At 49.8% G+C, this 17,957-nt stretch overlaps 2 protein-coding genes across 4 annotated transcripts in view; both read right to left on the bottom strand.

The window, feature by feature from the left end:
* The window catches only part of Fbxo41 (F-box protein 41), a 38,529-nt gene extending 21,589 nt beyond the window's left edge, over window positions 1-16,940 (bottom strand). For 2 of the 3 annotated variants that reach the window (XM_005385563.2, XM_005385566.2), the window contains exon 1: window positions 6,384-6,627. The gene's annotated coding sequence lies outside the window, so the exon portion shown is untranslated. Of the gene's footprint in view, window positions 1-6,383; window positions 6,628-16,890 lie in introns of those variants that run through there. The other variant, XM_013514580.1, reaches the window with a different exon arrangement.
* On the bottom strand, window positions 14,603-17,376 carry Egr4 (early growth response 4). The gene is made up of 2 exons (XM_005385561.2): window positions 16,891-17,376; window positions 14,603-16,481 (listed from the first exon to the last, which is right to left on the bottom strand). Exons 1-2 carry the CDS (start codon window positions 17,336-17,338, stop codon window positions 15,160-15,162), a joined length of 1,770 nt encoding a protein of 589 aa, XP_005385618.1. The 5' UTR covers window positions 17,339-17,376; the 3' UTR covers window positions 14,603-15,159.
* Between the last annotated feature and the right edge of the window lie 581 nt (window positions 17,377-17,957).

Here is a 17,957-nt window from a genome sequence, read left to right as displayed (position 1 = left end):
TGCTATACTTCTTCTCCCATCTGCAATGCCTATCTCTGCATTTTTTTCAAGTCCAGCTCAAGGTTTTCTTTGAATATGATTCCATGGGCTAAACTAATCAGAGGCTATGCATTTACTGCTTGATTGATAGGCTTTTGTGTGTATGTTTTACCTCTTTAAAAGACCAATGATTTCAAGTGTGTCAACTCTAGCTCTTGTCTACTGTCATATTCTCACTTGTCGACATGGCCAGAAACACAGATAATCTTAAACTTCTATAGCTTTCACTGCCACATGGTCACTAACAGTTCCTACACTGGACATTAATATTTCATCTGTTCAGCAAGTCTTCCCTTTCTGGTCATAATAAAAGCTCATCCTTTGTTTGGTGAGCTGCCCTTGCCTACTCCATGTGGTTCTGGAGGCTACAGAACCTCCTTGGGTAGACACATGACTCCTGCCTGGCCAGCTGCAATACCTGCCACCTCCTTGGCCACAGCAATTGCCCCAGAGATGGGAAAATTCCTTAAGTAGAGCCAATACAGGCCTTCACTGAAGTGTATATGAAAGACTAAAGGGTCCTCTTTTCCTCCTGGGATCACATGCTGGGATGATGCAGCGGTCTATGGCCTTGTGGACTTCCACCCACCACATGGAGAAGGTCCATGCATGGGGAGGGAATAATGCAAACACTTCGAATGAACCTGGGCCAAGAGTGGCAGAGTTTTCACACTATTGAGAACTTGGGTGCAGTTATAGCTGAGATCCACTCATTCGCCTGCTTTCCAGTTATTTAAATTGGTAAATATCCTTTTTGCTTAAAATAGCTGAGGTCATTTTCAATCATGAGTCCTGACCAAGTCTCTCTCAAATCTATATTTCTAGCCTAGACTTCTCACCTAAGCTCTACTCAAATATTAAACATACCCTTATGAGTACATATTCTGTGTCATCAACTATACCAGGTGCTGTGCTAGGTATGCTGAAGACACACAGACAAACAAGACCCAGTTCTTGTCTTCAAGTAGCTTGTGATCTCCTGAGGCAGACTGATGTATTACATGGTATGGGCATAAGATGAACATTATGCAAGTAGCTGGCATAGGATTCTCTCCTTAACTTAGCCTGTGGAACTGAATGACCGAGAACTCCTGGAAGAGGTAGAATTGAAGCTGACTCTTGAAGAAAGAAGTAGAAATGCCAGATGAAAAGGGGCAACTACCAGCACACAGGAGGAAAAGAAAGGCATTCTGAGCCAATGAGGTAGGAGGTACAAAGGCAAGAAAATGAGAGTTTTCCCCCTTAGAGAACTAAAATGTAAGCTCTGGGGGGGTAAAGAAATATGTTTCAATCTTTGCTATTTTCCTAATATGTTTAAAGTGCCTGGCATGGGATAGCTGCTTAATAACTGTGAGAGACAAGTGGATGGCAATAACTTGACCAGATTTTCATCTCAGAGAATGAAATAGAGAAGACCAAGGTCAGGAAGAGATGTTGGAACATTAAAAGTAGAAATAATTTATTTTTGTTGTTATAAGTGCGTCTGGTGCTGGGGATTGAACCCATGACCTTGTGCATGCTACTTATGTGTTAAACTACTAAGCTACAGCCCCAGGCCTAGAAGTGGAGATTATTACCCAAGGTAGCAGGAGTATGAATGGAGAGAAAGATGGATGTGAGAGCAACTGAGGAGGCAAGCTGAGAGGCCTGGTGACAGGATGACCATGGCAGGTGGGGAAGGGAGAGTCGAGGATGAATCTCAGGCCTCAGGGATTTTCCCCCCAGGTTTGAGTTTGGAGCAACTGGGTAGATGAAGACGTGGCTCAGTAAGCTGGGAAATGGAAGAAGGCAAGTCAGGTCTGGGGGAGATGTTACAAGTTTGACTATGGATTCCATGAGTCTGAGGTTCCACTGGGCCTTAGAAGTAAAGCTATTTGGTACAGGCTGTGAACACAGAGCCTAAAATACAGTTTTGGTAACTTAAACATAAATGTAAAAGGGGGTGAGCATGGCCAGGGAGAGGTGCAGAGAGGAGAGGTGGAGAGGTGGGTGAGAGGATGCATCCCCAGGAAGGAGGAGAGAGAGAACACGGAAATTCCTGTGGGATGGGAATTCTGGGAATTCTGACAGAAACCTTAGGAAGGAGAGAATGTCAGGGAGGGAAGGAGTGGGCAACAGTGGAATAATGCTGACAACTCTGGTAAGGGAAGAAGTGGGACAGGCCCACTAGTGACTGTCAAGAAGGCTTCTCTGAGGAACCTGGCTGATGTGGGTTGAGAAGTGAGGTAATCAATGAGTAGACACAGAAGCTCAACTGTGCAGGGGAGGAGGCCGCACAGGAGAATTTAGAAGCATTTTTGAGGTAATAGAGATGGGCTTGGCATGATAGCCCACACCTGTAATGCCAGCCACTCAGAAGGCTGAGGCAAGAAGATTGCAAGTTCAAGGCCAGCCTAGGGAATTCAGTGAGACCCTCCCTGAAAAATGAAAATAAAAAGGGCTGATATTCCCTGGGTTTGATCCTCAGCATAAAAAGTAAGGCAAAAGAAAAAGATATGGAGACCTGAACATATTTAAACCCTTCTTAGATACAACCTAATGTATTCCATACCATCACTTCCACTGCTCTAAGGCACAGATGACTCAATACCATAGACTGGAAACTGATAGTAATTCTTTTTTTAAAAGTGCTTTTGGAAGCAGCCAGAGAATAAAAAAGAGTACTTTTTCAAAGTTGGCAGCTCAAAGCTCAATATGGTTAATAATGAACTCACAATACTACAGTACACATCCTCAAACTTGCTGCTTATGCTTCTCATCGCAACCAACAGCTCACCTACTCAGCACCCTGGAGAGCGACCCTCTCCGGAGCCTCTAACTCAGATCTCATCAATCGCTGACTGTTGACCACACCGCCTTATAAATATGTAACTCTACTTCTTCCTTTTCTTATAACCACAGTTCAAGTCCTATACCTTCTTCTACTTGGACTTCATTCTGTCTCTACCTGGAATCGCTAGTCTTCCAGTGTTGAATTCTCATAGCTTCCACAGTTTTTGGCAAGTATGGATCCACTCATGTTACTTTTACTCTAAAACAATCTCCGAAGGCTAGCCATGTTTATGGACGTAAAATCTACCCGCCAAGCACTGCCAGATCTGCTTCCCTCTCACACACCTCCTCAGTGAGCCCTGTGTGGCTTTTTTACTCTACCTTAGGTGCTATCCTATCTCCAAGGCTAGGCTGGTCCCTTTTCTTGGGACTCCTTTCTTCAGTTGGTGAATTCTGCAGGTCCAGCTCAGATGCCACTTTTTCCATGAACCTTTCCCTGACCTCTTCATCCAGTTCCAATCACATCACAGCATGAGCCACTCCTTACTATGGCTCTTTGAGGATAAGAGGTTAGTTCCCTCCTTACATATACACTGGAGGCAGGGACAATGCAACTGATTCCTTCTCACACATAATAGACATCAGTATGTTTGTTAGAGAAATCACACAGAATAATGGACAAACTGATTTCATGTAACTAAGCACATTCTGCTGCTCATCTTCAGGGAACTGAATGAAGTGGTTACAATCAAGGGAATCCCAGAATCAGCTTGGATAATAGGTGCTTTCCCATCTCTGCTAGTGACTTATTGGGAGGTCAGAATGTGTGTCTTCTCAACACTATTGCTCATTCTAGCTGAGCTTCAGGGTCTGAAACTTGTCTGCTTCATGCTATCCAGCCAAAGATGTGAAGCACAAGGCCCACACCAGACACTGGGTATATAAAAAAGAAATGACAGTTGTGTGCTGACTGTACTTGCAGCCTAATAGTCAAAACATTGGACATTTATCTTGTAATTATTATGGTCAGATACCACGCTACCCATTTTGTCCTCACAACAATGGTGCCAAGTAGGTGGGATTTTTTTCTGTACCAGGATAAGGAAACTGAGGCTCAGAGTGGCCTAATCACTTGCTCAAGGCCAGTGAGGATCACAGCAGAGTGCTGCTTTGGGGTTCCCCAGTAAACATACCTCTGAATATTCTTGCCTTCCGTGACCCTCTGCCTTACTGACTCAGGGCTTGGCCATGTGTCTTTCTTTGGCCGGGGGTGGGCATTAGCAAGCCTAATGGAAGCAGAAGCTTAATAAGCAGTGGTACCTTAGAATTTGTTCTCTTGGGATACTTCCTTTCAGGATCCAGATACTAAGAGAAACTCAGGCTAGCCTATTGAATGACCACAGGCTATGTGTAGAGAAATCTAGAGGATAAGAGGCCACTTTGATGTTCAACTTCTGCCAGTCTTCTGGCTGACTGCAAGTGTGTGAGAAATTCCAAGTGGGACCAGCAGAGTCCATAGCACCAGTCATGGCCAATCCATAGACCGTGAGAAACAGAGTAATAAATCATTGTTGTTCAAGTCTCTAAATTCTGTATGGGTTTGTTACATATCAGTGAATGCTTGAAGCCATGACAAACTAAGAATTTGAACCCAGGAGAGGCATGGTGGCACACGCCTGTAATGCCAGCACTCAGGAGGCTGAGGCAGGAGGATTGTTGCAAATTTTGCGACCAGCCTGGGCTACAAAGTGAGCTCAGGCCAGCCTGAACTGCATATAGAGACCCTGTCTCAAAAAAAACAAAAAAAAAAAAAAAAAAAAAAAAAAAAAAAAAGAATTTGAACCCAGTACCACCTGGCCATGCTCTTAGTCTTAGCACTAAGTTACTTCTGGCAAGGAGTAGAATATCATACCAAATGTGAAATGTTCACAGATGAGCCCACCATAGTACTCAGTGAATATCTGTTGAATGAATAAATATCAGAAAGATAGAAAGGTCTAAGGAATTCAAAGCAGGATAGCAGTCACCTTTCAATAACCATCACCACCTTGTCATTATAAATGTTCCTAACTAAAATCAAGATAGGCATTCCTAGATCTAGAAACAACTATGAAAATTTTCTCTTCCTCCTTCCCTCGCTCCATCCCTCCCTCCACCCCTTCTGCCCTCCTTCTCCTTCTACCTACTTCTCTCTTTCCTTCCTTTTCAAATTTAGATCAGGTAAAAATTTAAGTTAGTGGTTTGTTTTTGAATGGTTCCCACCCCATCCTCAGGTCTGGCCCCAGCTTCCCACCATGCCATGGGATCTTCGCTCCCTCCCACTTGGCCTTCAGGGCACAGCAACTTTCTCCCTCTTTCTAGATAAAATCCACATGCAGGAAAGGAGCAGAAAAGGTGGAAATTACAGAAATGGGGGAGGAAGGCTTGGACGTTATTAAATAGATTTAGAAGCAAAAGAAATGAAGCCTTAAACTAGGTGCTTTGAGGAGGCACCTGCCAGCAGGTGGAGGCATTCTAAGGATGGGGAGGCAGCTGGAGGTGTCTACACCCCCACTATGCCCATGCAGTTGGAGGATAAAGGGATGCCCCCGGCTGCTCTCATGCCTTCTGACTTCCTAGAAACCCTGGACTTTTGCCCTGTGGCTGTGGCCCCAACACCTGTCCCTGCAGAACAGTCATTCCAGCTTGCTGAAGACCCACAAGGGTCAGTGCAGCCAGTCCTTTGCGTCCTGGAAGCCCTGATACTGCCGTTTGCGTTCTAAGCTCTCCTCCTCCTGCTCCAGCAAACATGCACACCCCTCCCAAGGTCACACACACGGCCTCCAGCACCTGGATCCCACACCCAGAAAATCATCTAGGTCCCGTGCTGCAAACTCAACCTAAGGGACAGCGAGCAGGCCCCACGCACTACTCAAAGGCAGAGTTCAGGCAGCACAGGCACGGTCTCTCTGTCTCTCTCTGTCTCTCTCTGTCTCTCTCTCACATACACACACACACACACACACACACGCAAAGCAATGCAGTGGGGCCCACACATCCAGAGGTAGCGGGAACACCGTCATCCCCACAGGCACTGGGGTGTGAGGACCCAGAAACACGCGTGCACACACATGCACACCTCCAGAGCATCACACGTGCACACCGGCACGCACGGACACCCGCACAGGTGTCCGGCCAGGCCTCAGCACCAAGCCCCTCCCCCACTCCCTCAGGAGCAGGTGGGACGGCTGGGGTTTTGGGGGACGCTCCTCCTTCGTCCCACTGTCCCCAGCTTTCCAAGGTCCAGTGTCCCAGTAGGGTTCTGGAGCCCGCCCCCGCCCCCCAAACAGGCTCTGGGAGCGACAGGCTGGAGGGGGGAGGGGAAGCCTGCTCTCAAACCGTTCTGATTTCAATTCCTTAAATTAACTCCTTCCAGCCTCTGCCCGGGCCTGCCCAGAATACGGGTAGGGCGGCCTCGCGGGCTTCGGGAGGGCAGTGGGGAGAAGGAAGGGGAGAAGGAGGCAGAGGCTGGGGTCCTCCCCGCCTCGCCTCTCAGGGAGCGGTCCCACAGCGCGCCCGCCACTCGCCCTTACCTCCTCCACCCCGCGGAGAGGCCAGGCACCGCGGCCCTGGGTGGGGGTGCACAGGCAGCCCCCGCGTGCCAGGTCCAGACGCAGGGCCGCCTCGGGGCCTCGGATCGCGTTCCCCTCCGCAGCCTTGGGTGGCCGCCGCGGCTAGCGCCCCCGCCTCCCTCTCGGGGCCGAGGCGGCCGAGCCTTCCAGCCAGTCGCAGCGGGAGGGGCGCCCTAGCCGGGTGGGGGAAGGATGGAGGAGGAGGGGAGGGAGGAGGGGGCGCGCGGCCCGAGGACAGCCAGCGAAGGGGGAGGGCGGCAGCGCGGAGGTGGGGCGGAGTCGGCCCCTCCTCCGAGGCGGGCTCTCGGACGAGCTGGGGAGCGGCAGAGGCGGCCAGAAGCGGCTGCGCCGGGACCCCACGTTTTCCGCGGAAGGTGGCTTCGGTGGGGGAGGGGTCCGCGGCGCCGCCCTGGGGTTGCAGAGACCGCCCGCGCCGCGCCGCTCCGGGGCACTAATCTTCCCGCCTCCAGGAACCGCCCAGTGCACTCACTTCCCTAGCACCTCCAGCGTGGCTTCTGCTGCCCACCTTTAATCAGGATCTCTCCACCCTTAACCTTGCTACTCCGCCAGGGCCTACACTAGTCTGATCCGAAGTCTGCAGAGCCGCCCACCCCAGGATTTGACCGAAAAAGGAACAGAAATACGCCCTGGTCCGCAAGCCCTCTTTTGAGCAGCACACCTGGGTCGTGCACTCAGCAACTTCGGGTCAGATGAAGTCTTCCCAGAGTCCTCTTAGGACGATCCCCTCTTGGCGGTGTTCACAGCTGGGTTAGGTCCCGCCATGGCCCAGGACTCAATCCTGCACTTAGGGTGTCGCTTAGAATATGTGTCCTCATGTCACAAATAACCTTCTGGACATACAAGGAGGTGAGAGGCAGGGAACATGGCTCTAGTACCCTCCCAGCCAAGCCCACCGCTTGGCCAGTATAGAAGCCAGGCTCCACAGGACTGGAGCACCTGTAGTGCCCCCACCTTAGCTTAAGGCCTATTCAGCGGGTAATGCAGGAACAATCTGGCTGTCCTAGGCTTGGAGGAAGTAAGCAGGGCTGGAGTGGGGCCTGGGAAAATACAAGGTTTGGGGGGTACCAAGACCAGAGCTGAGCTGAGGCTTGGATGAAGAAAAGAAGGGATGGCATTTCTCCCTAAGGGTAATGCAGGGCAGGGCTGCATACAAGGCTTTGAGGGACAGTCGAACTGCAGCGGAGCAGAAATCCAACTTAACCCCAGGATTCTCCACTAAATTTGAGGCTGTTGAAGACTTTTACTGACCCCATCCTGCTGCTGTGAAGGGTGGAGGCCTTAGGACATTCTGTGTCAAGAAGGGTAATTTATAGACTTGTCAGATAGCTTTGGGGGCAAGGGAAATTTAGTAAGGACAGGAGGCTGTACAGTGGCCTATCAGGTCAAGCTCCCCACTCCCCATCTTTTCTTCCTTGCTGTAGCACCTGAATTTTGCTCCTCCTCCTCCAGGAAGTCTTCTTAAATTGAGCAAATGAGAAATCACTTCTGAAACTTAAATGCTAGCAGCTCCTATTAACCAAGCATCGTGCTTAATCATTCTATGCATATCACTTAGTCTTCCTAGTAAACCTTTCAAGTTAGACATGATTATCCCCCCTGTGCAGGTGGAGAAGCTGCAGCTCAGGGCTCAACAAATGGCATCATGAGGATTTGAATACAAGCTAGTCAGCTCCAGACTGGGCTCAACCACATCACTCTCCTGAAATATTTTTGCTATACTGTAATGAAGACCACTGAACCTTCTCCTGTCAAAATGCAGATTCCCTAAATCCACCTGCTTTTGCAGGTAGCCAGAAATAGCTCTCTATTGTCTTGGTTCCACCTTTGTTGTGATATTTGCCCTAACTCAGTGCCTCCTGGGAATGTGCGGAAGCAACTGGGGGCAGCCTGTATGTATATATGTGCACTTTTGCGTATATGTATATATGAATGCATGCATACACACATATATGCAGGTGAATAAGCATGTGTACAAGGGAGTATGTGTGAGAGTGCATGTATGCATGCCTGAGTGTGCATGTGAGTGCATATGAGTGTATTTGTATACATAGCACATGCATATATATTTGTATGTGGGCATATGTTCCTGGGAATATATATGTAGGGATGCATGTGTGCATGTGCATATGTGTGACCATGCTACATTTCATAGACAACAGTTCCTGCTTGGTTGTTATGGGAACCACAGTTCTAAAAATGTTAAACTGAATCCCACTCCATGTAGGCCAAAGAAAAACTGAAACAGGAGAGAAAGAGAGAGAGAGAGAGAGAGGCTGACTGTGACTCTCTCAGTGACAGGTGCATCACATCTGGGGTCCCAGAGCTGAGGCTGAGAATCACAGAACAGGCCTGGACTAACTAGCAATATGGTCCCACTCAACGGATGGGCTCCATAGACCAGCTCCTGTTCTGCTTCATTGCATCTTCTCTTCTGTGGCGTCATGCTCTCCAGCCACCTTCTTCTTTTTCCCCCTTTCTTACCCTTCTCCTTTTCAGGCTTTTTGGGTGGGGTGAGTATCAACTCATCAGCACAATTAAGTGCTTAAATGTGCTGGGAAGTAGAGCTGGTGATATGGGAATCAGAAATGGGGATCAAAACTAGCTCAAGGATGGGAGCATTTGGATAACAGGTGGGGAAAGGAGAGGGGGCAAAAAAATAAAGGGAGAGATGGTGGAGGGGGTTAGAAGATGAATTTGAACCATTTTTGGAGTGCTGTAACGGTAGCGGGTGTGTGTATTTTTGTAGGAAGGTGGAAGCCTTGGGCAGTTGGCAATCATCACTATCGTGCTCTACGAAGGATACTTTAAGGAATTTCCATCATTAGTGTTGTACAAGATATGTCACATAATGTGAATATTTAAGTAGGAAGAAAATTTATTACATAAAAGACACATTGCCATGAATCCCCCTCAGACTACTCCCCCTCGCTTTGAACACACTTATCCCATTGTTCTTGCCCCTTGCTGAAGCAGTTCTGGATGTCCTCTTTTGTGTCTTTTCATAGCTGCCTCAATGTCCTGAATTGATTCAAAACATTTATGAAAATTTCTATCACATAAAAAACATTACCGTGTGCCCTTACCCACCTCATCTGGCACCATGAGACGTCTAGCTCTTCCCCAAGTCAAAATGACCATGAAATGTAAACATTTTGAATCAGTTCAGTACATCACAGCAGCTATGACAGTACAACTAAAGATTCTCGCAAAAGAAGACTTCCAGAACTGCTTCAGAAAATTATGAAAATGCTGGGACAAGTGTGTTCAAAGTGAGTATTCTGAGGGAATAATGAAACAGTGTCTTTTACTGTAATAAATTTTCAAAAATTTAAATATATATATTTTTTATCGCATCTCGTATATCATATCTCATATATGCACTAGTCTTGAAACTGAGAGGGCTCATGTTCAAGGTCCACTGTAGTCTCCTACTGTGTGCTCTTAGGAAAATCCCCAAATTTCTTGGCCTCAGTTTTCTTTTCTATACAGTGAGGATATGGATGAAACATTCTTACATGCTCCATCCAACTATATTATTATTATGTGATTATCATAGCAAGGTGTGTGTGGATGTGGAAGGGATGGCATGAACCAGCAGTGGCAAACCTATGGCACACATGCCACAGCAGGCTGTTTGTATCACTGAAAGCTCTAAAAGGTTTGCCATCACTGACAGAGACTGAGGTGCTAGCAATAGGCATACAGAAGATGTAGGAAATAATTTAGTAGTGGAATCAACATCTTTTGGCTTAAGCTTTCAGCAACACTGTCAACTGGATAACTCAAAGACTTGCTACAGAATATGTAGACTGCTTCACAATGTGCTTAGTTGAGCTTGCTAGAAAGGAAATAAAATCTATATGAATTTTTTAAAATTTTTCTTGGGAACAAGAAATGTAAGCACACACACACACACAAAAAGAAATGTAAGCACAAGATGTTTTGAGACAAACCTCTGAAAGGATGAAGAAGTCTATTGCTTGTCTGTCCTGATCTGGGCCCTTTTTTTTTTTTGGTGGGGGGGCGGGTTTCCAGTACCTGGAATCGAACTCACAACCTTACGCTTGCCAGGCAGGTGCTGTGCCGTTGAGCTAAATCCCCAGCTCCTATGATCGGAACCCTTGATGGAGTAGACTGAGCTGCCTCTGAAAAATTTTAAGTACTTGAGCTGGAGTTTGAAGTCAGAATACCAGCAAGTTACCAGAACCCCAAGCCAAGAAATTAACAAATGATTGATCACCATCAGGTGATACTCTTAGAGTGCCTGGCAGAAGCAAACACAAAGCTACAGGAAAAACATACTTTCAACGTAGGCCACAGAATAATGCTACTCAGGTAAATCCCCATTGAAGATGAACTCACAAAGTAAAAATCACAATACACACAAGAAAATAGTGTGCCATGAATGAGACTGGGTAAGATCCTGAAGGATGTCAATAAGATCCCCTGGGTGGTAGCTTCAATATGTGGGTGAAGAAGGAAAAAAGGTGATCTCTACAGAACTCTAGTTACCTTAGATGAATTTAGAGAACTAAACAAATGATTGTCACATTAACAGGGATTGACTGGGCAAATGGAAGGATGATTTAATTTTAGATAGGTTGTATCTGAAATGGCAGTAGGCACCCATAGAGAGATGGTCTGATTTAGAAGTCATCTAGGCAAGGTTGATGGTTTAAAAACTAGCAATGACTATGCACTCCAAGGACAGAGTTGAAATGAGGGAGAAAAGAATTAAAAACTGAGTTTGGAGAGATGCTCCCATTTTGAGAATTAGACAAAAATGAGGAGTAAGGAAAAACTAGTTCTCTGACAGCTCCCAATGCTGTTTGGGTCCTGGACTTGGCTGATTTTGATTATTTGACTTTGCTCTCTCCGTCTCTGGCCTAACTCCCTCTTCCCTCAAGATCCCTAGGGCAAGTGTCAGTAAATGGGGACACAGGAGGACTACTTGGCTGGGAGTTCTAGAACCAGACTAGGCCCTTGTGGTGGACTGACAACTTGCGGTCAACTTGTAACACCCAGCTGAACTGAACCAGCGTGGCACTGGGTGTGTGAGGCCCACCTGAGGATTGTTGCCAGTAGCATAAGAGGCTGTTAGGGAAGCTGTAGAGAGGCTGTTGGGAACTGGTAGAAGCTGTTGGGAAGCTATGAGAGAGCTGCTGGTTCTCTTGGCCTATTCTGCTGGAGGAGCTTGTCAGACCAGCTTTCCTGATGAACTTGGAGAAGCTCAGGACCTCCTCGTCACTGAGAATGGCTATGGTTCACTGGGGGAGCTCTGGTCCTCAATTTGAGAGGAGAAGCTCAGGACCTCCTCGTCACTGAGAATGGCTATGGTTCACTGGGGGAGCTCTGGTCCTCAATTTGAGCATTGCTTCCTGGCTCCCAGGGGAAGATGGTGCACTGCTCAGTCTCCTGGAGAAGCTTGTCTCATTGGCTTTCCTGATGGGAGCTCGGCTTCCCTCATAATTGGAGGAGCTTGGGAACTCACTGTTGTTGAGGATGGCTGTGGTACTTTCTGGGAGAGCTCTGGTTCTCACTTTGAGCATTTTTGCTGGCTCTAGTGCAGATCCCTCAGCCTGCTAGCACAGATCCCTCATCCTGCTTGCACAGACTTTCTAGCTTCCACCACTGACCTTTGGGCCTTCCCAGCACAGATCTGTGAAACAGGCTGGCATGAGACATTGTCATGGGCTCTAGGCCTCCAGTTGGACTCATGGGAGGCATTGTTATGGGCTGTAGGTTTTCAGCTGGACTCACGCAGGACATTATTGTGGGATCCAAGCCCTCAGCTGGATTTTTTGGTCTTTAGTGTGTGGACAATTTCCTGCATTCTTTTTGTATATGATTCTTTGGGTGACTATTATAAATAATCTTATTAAATATATGTCCTGAAAAAAAAGTATGTGTCCTGTATTATACTGTTCCCCTTGCAAAACCCCAAACTATGACAGCCCTGATACCAGGACTACTACTAAGTCACTTCTTTAAAGTTCTATTTCCTCATCAGTAATACTAGGCCTAACGTAAGGGTATGAAGACAAGATGGGATGTAAGAAAGCTGACAACACTTGAAAAATGAGCTGGGCGTGGTGGCACAGCCCGGTAATCCCAGCACTTGGGAGGCTGAGGCAGGAGGATCGTTGTGAGTTCAAGGCCAGCCTGGGCTACAAAGTGAGCTCAAGGTCAGCCTGAACTGCATAGCAAAAAACAAAACAAACAAACAAAAAAAACACTTAAAGAATGTAGCTGAAGGAGTAAGGATAGTGTTCAGAAGTCAAATACCCATAGCCTATGCAGACTTTTTGTTTATTTAGGTTGTATGGTCTGTGACCAGCTGCTTAAAATATGGGCCTTTATGCTATTCCTTACCCTACTGCACATGGAAAGCAAGGTCAGGTAGTTCATGCCTGTGAATGGTCCAGTCACTTCAGCAGTTAAGACAATGAGGGTCACCATTATTTTATTCTCTGGAATCCATATTTACCTATAACATTGCCTGGCAATCCATTATTGAGCCACTCCATGGGTTACACATTGACCCCTTCAGGCTACTCTTCTAAAATGCTAATTCTTCTAGAAGAGGTAACGCCAAATTAGCTTATTAGATATGATTTTCAGGTTTGTGAAAGCACTTAGTATCTGGAGAGAGAAAAGAGGAGGGATGAGCCAAGTGTGGTGGTGCACACCTGTAATCTCAGCACTTGGGAGGCTGAGGCAGGCACCCAGCATAGGCTAAAAAGTGAGTTCAAGGCTTGCCTGAACTATATAGTGAGATGCTGTCTCAAAAACGAAAAAAGGGAGGGAATTCTCTGAGTGGGTTAGTTTCTCAGTTGGACTGTGGGGGTGGAAGGTGAGTGTATGTGAGAGCAGAGGGGTGAAGAAGCTGGAGGACAGTTGGGTGTGGTGGTGCACACCAGTAATTCCAGCGCTCTAAGAAGCTGAGACAAGAGGATCATAAATTTAAGCCCAGCATGGGCAACTTATCAACTTAGTGAGATCCAGTCTCCAAGTTAAAAAGTTAAAAAAAAAAAAAAAAGGCTGGGGATGCAGTTCAGTGTAAAGGTCCTCGATTCAATTCCCAGTGCTGAGGAGGTTGAAGGGAGCACGGGATCACAGGCTGGGTTGATCTGGCCTCCTACAGCTGTGTTGTGTCCAGGAACAGCTCAGCTTAGAAGGGGAAAGAATGTCAGACACAGGCCCTCTTCCTGCCTTAGAAGACAAGAGTCACCAGGGGGGGAAGATGGGGGCATAGAACTCCCAAAGTGGGAGGAAAAAAGCTAAAAGCTTTGGGGAGAGTTCAGAGAGGAAAAGAGGGAGGCTCACCTTCCCCATTACAGGATCATGTTTTCCTCACCTTCTGCTGGTTGATCCTCCCCTAAACCCTGAAGGGATCATTTGGAAGGAAAGCCTGGCAAAGGACTGTGGCAGGTGCTGGCTGCTGCCTCCTTGAGATCTTTTATGGGAAGAGCAACCAGCTGTGAGCTTCTGGCAGGGCCTGCTTCTTGGCACACTCAGAAGTGGTCCAGCTGAATGCTGAGACCCTTCTGGCCCTTACATCATGTGACTCTTGAACTGATACACAGACACTGGCTGACACACATGTGACACTGAACAAACACTGTGTATTCAAAAACACTGAAATACTACAACTGTGCCGCTGTCGGTACTGCCGAGGGCTCCCTCTAGTTGCCAAACCTGTTTCTAGCTTTCTAGTAGGAAGCCTTTTCAGACAGTTGTATTAAGCTCAGACGCCTTCATTCTGGTGTGGGAAAATGAACACTGGTTTTGGGAGTCAGCTCTGTTTGATCCTGTTTCTAGCTGGGTTACCCAGAAATTTACTTACACTGCTTCCTCACCTTTGAAATGGGGTTTATGCAGCTTAATCTCTGAGGATTAAGCAGGATAATACATGCACAGTGTTTAACACCTACAGCTTTCAACCACCTTCTAGTTCCAGAACCAACTCTAGTCTTCCAGTCAGTTGTGATTAAATTCATTCATTAGTTCAATACATATTTATTGAATGCCTACTATGTGTCACTGCATTGTAGCCGTGCTTGACAGTAGGTTTGGAATATGTTCAGGGCCTGTACCCCATGAGCATAGGGACCTTTGTCTTCTGGCACATATTCTCCTAGGTCAGGCGTTGCTTACACGGAAGATTCAATAAGCTTTTAGCACAATAATTTTAATTGCAAAAATAAACAGTTTTGTCAACTGCTTAATAGTAGCGTCTGCTTTACAAAAATTAACGACAACAAAAAGAAAATAACCCCAAAGCAAAACGTTACATACAACGGCTTCTGGAAACGACATTGCTGTACAAAGTTCCGCGCGAGACCGGCTCAGCGCAGCCCCACCCTATCTCTGGGGGGTTATACAAGAGGCTGTGGGGCGCGCGCCAGTTACAAAAGACTGTCTTGAGTTCCAAGAAAGTGCCTACTCAGTGGATGGTCCAAGAGGACTTTCCCCAAAGCGCGGCAGACAGGGAGACAGCTCTTGGACTGCAGGAGCTATCCACGCAGCTAGTGCTGAACGGGGCGTGTGCGGCGGGCGTTTGTTTGAAGGTAACTGGAAACAGGACTGGAGGCCTGCCCCGAGGCGTGCGAGGGCAAGATGGGAAGACCGGGGAAGGGGAACAGGTCAGATCTTGTTGTGCGCGCCAAGTGGCGACGCCCCAACTCCAAGCCCAACCTCCAAACTTGGCTCCCGATTACATGGCAGCAAAGGAGAGGCCCAGCGAATAAAAGCCGAGGCCCTTAAGCCGCTCTTCCGCGCGCGCCTTCTGCTTAAGGTGCACCTTGCTGTGCCGTTTCTTCTCATCGCTGCGCGCGAAGCGACGGCCACACACGTCGCAGGCAAAGGGCTTCTCGCCAGTGTGGGTGCGCACGTGAGTGGTGAGGTGGTCGCTGCGGCTGAAGTTGCGGAGGCAGATGCGGCACTGGAAGGGCTTGTGGCCCGTGTGGATACGCAGGTGGCGATTGAGCTCGTCGGAGCGCGCAAAGCTCCGTACACAGCTCTCTACCGGGCAAGCAAAAGCCTTGGCGTGAGGCCGCGGGCAGAAGCAGCGCGCGCTGCACTTGCCGCCTCGGCGCCCCTTGCGCCGCGCCTTGGCCTGGGAGAAAGGGGCCGACGGCGGCGGCACCGGTGGTGCGGCCACGCCACTGCTCCCGGAAATTTCGGCCACGAGAGGTTTTGGAAAGTCCGTGATGGCGACGCTGCGAATGCCCAGCGGGGAAAGCTGAGGCTGTGTACCCGCCAGAAAATCTCCGCCGTCGCCGCTACTCCCTCCCTCCCCGCTAGGAGGGGTCAAGAGCCCCGGGAGGCCCTCGGCCCCCTCCCCTAAGTCACCCGGGGCCAGCGGAAAGGCGTCGTAGGCCCCAGTGGGGTACAGTCTGTTGGTTGAGCCGGCCGGCAACTCAGCGGGGCAGCTGATGGACAGCAGGTCTTCAATCTTGGTTCCTATCGCGGGGAAACGAGCCTCGGGGGCGGCCTGGTAGCCTCCCTGTGACCCACAGTTCCCTGGGGCCCCAACAGAAAGCAGCTCCCAGGGTGCGTAGGGACCTTTGAAGGCCGAGGCAGCGTCCAGCGCCGGGGAGACCGGAGGGGCCCGAAGACCGGGTTTGACGTCGGGCGGAGAGAGCTGAGGCTCATACACGCACTGCGAGGGGGCGCCAGCGGCAGGCGAAGCCTCCCAAAACGCCTCTGAGAAAGCAGCTGCGCTCAGATCCGGGGAGTAAAGGTCCGGCGGACCCGAGAGCAAGGCATCGGGGCCCGTGGGAAATGGGGCATCCAGTGGGGACCGGGAAGCTGCCGCCTCAGGGCTGGGGAAGGGTGCCAGGCCTAAAATGCCCGACATGAGGTTGAAGAGTGCCTCCGGGTCGTGCGGGTGTTCCGGTACTGCCTGAATGAAGAAGCTACCGCTGTAGCTGAGGCCCGGAGGGGGCGTGGGTGCAGGACCCTCGAGGAAGCAGGAGTCGGCTAAGTCCCCTCCGGCGCCGCAGCTGCTCAAAGCCCAGCTCAAGAAGTCGCCTGCTGAAGAGGGAGCAGGAATCACCTCTGGGTACATTAAAGGGATTGTCTCTGACTGCAGTCCCTACCTATGAAGCCGCTGGGGCTCATGGAACACATGCAAAGTGCCTTTTGCATATTCTGCTCCAGCAGGGGCCAGCACACGCCCCAGGACGCACACACAAACATGCACAGGCAAAACACACGTGCACAGGCAATAGGGTGCCCCGATGAACGCAGAGGTTCGGGCGGAGGTGGTGGCGGCCTAGTGTGCGCGCGGGGGGTGGGGGTGTTTGGTGGTAAAGGGAGTGCGCACTCCGTGACTCCCGAGCCTGCCATCTCCCCAGCCCCATAGTTCCAGCGTCCCAGACCCTGTTGATTCTCCGGCATGGTGCGCCCCCGCCGTCTGAGCACCCCTGGCCGCGCTCCTTACCTCCAGGATAGCCAGCGGCCGCGGGAGCGTCCCTGGCGGGCAGCCGGGGCAGTTCAGCGCTGGGTTCGACGCAACAGCCTTCGGTGGATTTGAGCAGTAGCGCGTCGGGGCCGGAAAGCTCGCCAAGGTGGAGCATGGCGCGGTGGCGGCTGCGGGGCGCCCGGGGCCTCGCCCGCTGGCCTTGGGGGCGTTCAGGTTGCGGGGAGGCCGGCGGTCGCGGCGCCCCGCGGCGGCGTGCAGACCTGGGCGCCCGAGCTCCTGGCTTCGAGCGTTCACCTCTTGGAAAAGGGTCGGGGGTCCGCGGCGCCCTCGCTCGCGTGCGCGGGTCTCGGGCGGCGGCTCCTCGCCTCGCCAAAGCGCAGTCCAACTCCCCCAACCCACAGCCCCCCCACTTATATAGCTGCGGCGGCGCTAGCTTCGGGCTTCCGACTCCCCGGGCCACTGCCATTTCGGGAGGCCCCGGCCCTGCCGCCGTGACGTAAATGCCCAAACATGGACACAGGATGTGTGCCGGGGACTCCCGAAAAGGAAAGCTCGGGTTGTGACGTCGCCGCCGCCGCCGCTGCGTGCGCGCGCGCACCCCGAGCGTGGCACCCGGTGCGCGCCGGGCTGCGGGTTCGCCGGACGGGGGTTATGCGCCGAGTGGGGCTGAACTTCCCCAGGTGGAGATGCCTGCCCGGAGGAAGAGGCTGGAGGGTGACGAGGCCGGACTGCGAGGATTTTGAGCTTCCGTAGTTTTCGAGTTCGAATCCGCCCTTTGCCATTACTACATTTACTCTTTCCTGATCTGTGAATTTGCAGTGGAGGGAAACTGAGTCAGAGGACATAAAATTAGGAACACCCAGTAAGCTGTTGTGTATGGTTTTTGTTCACGTCTATTTTTCCATTTTAAAAAAGATTTTGTTGATTTTTTTAAGTGGGGGGAGTCAATTAGTCAAAGGCGTCTATTTTTTCAAGTTATACTTATATGCTTATTTATTTGCAAAAACGTATATTACAAATTTAAAAATAAATGTCTCTCCTTGTTCCATTCATCTTCATATCTCCTGAGGTAGCCACATTTAAAT

The sequence above is a fragment of the Chinchilla lanigera genome, unplaced genomic scaffold (assembly GCF_000276665.1).
Source record: "Chinchilla lanigera isolate Chin_1 unplaced genomic scaffold, ChiLan1.0 scaffold00023, whole genome shotgun sequence".
Lineage (NCBI taxonomy): Eukaryota > Metazoa > Chordata > Mammalia > Rodentia > Chinchillidae > Chinchilla > Chinchilla lanigera.
This window is presented reverse-complemented; position numbering and strand designations above follow the sequence as displayed.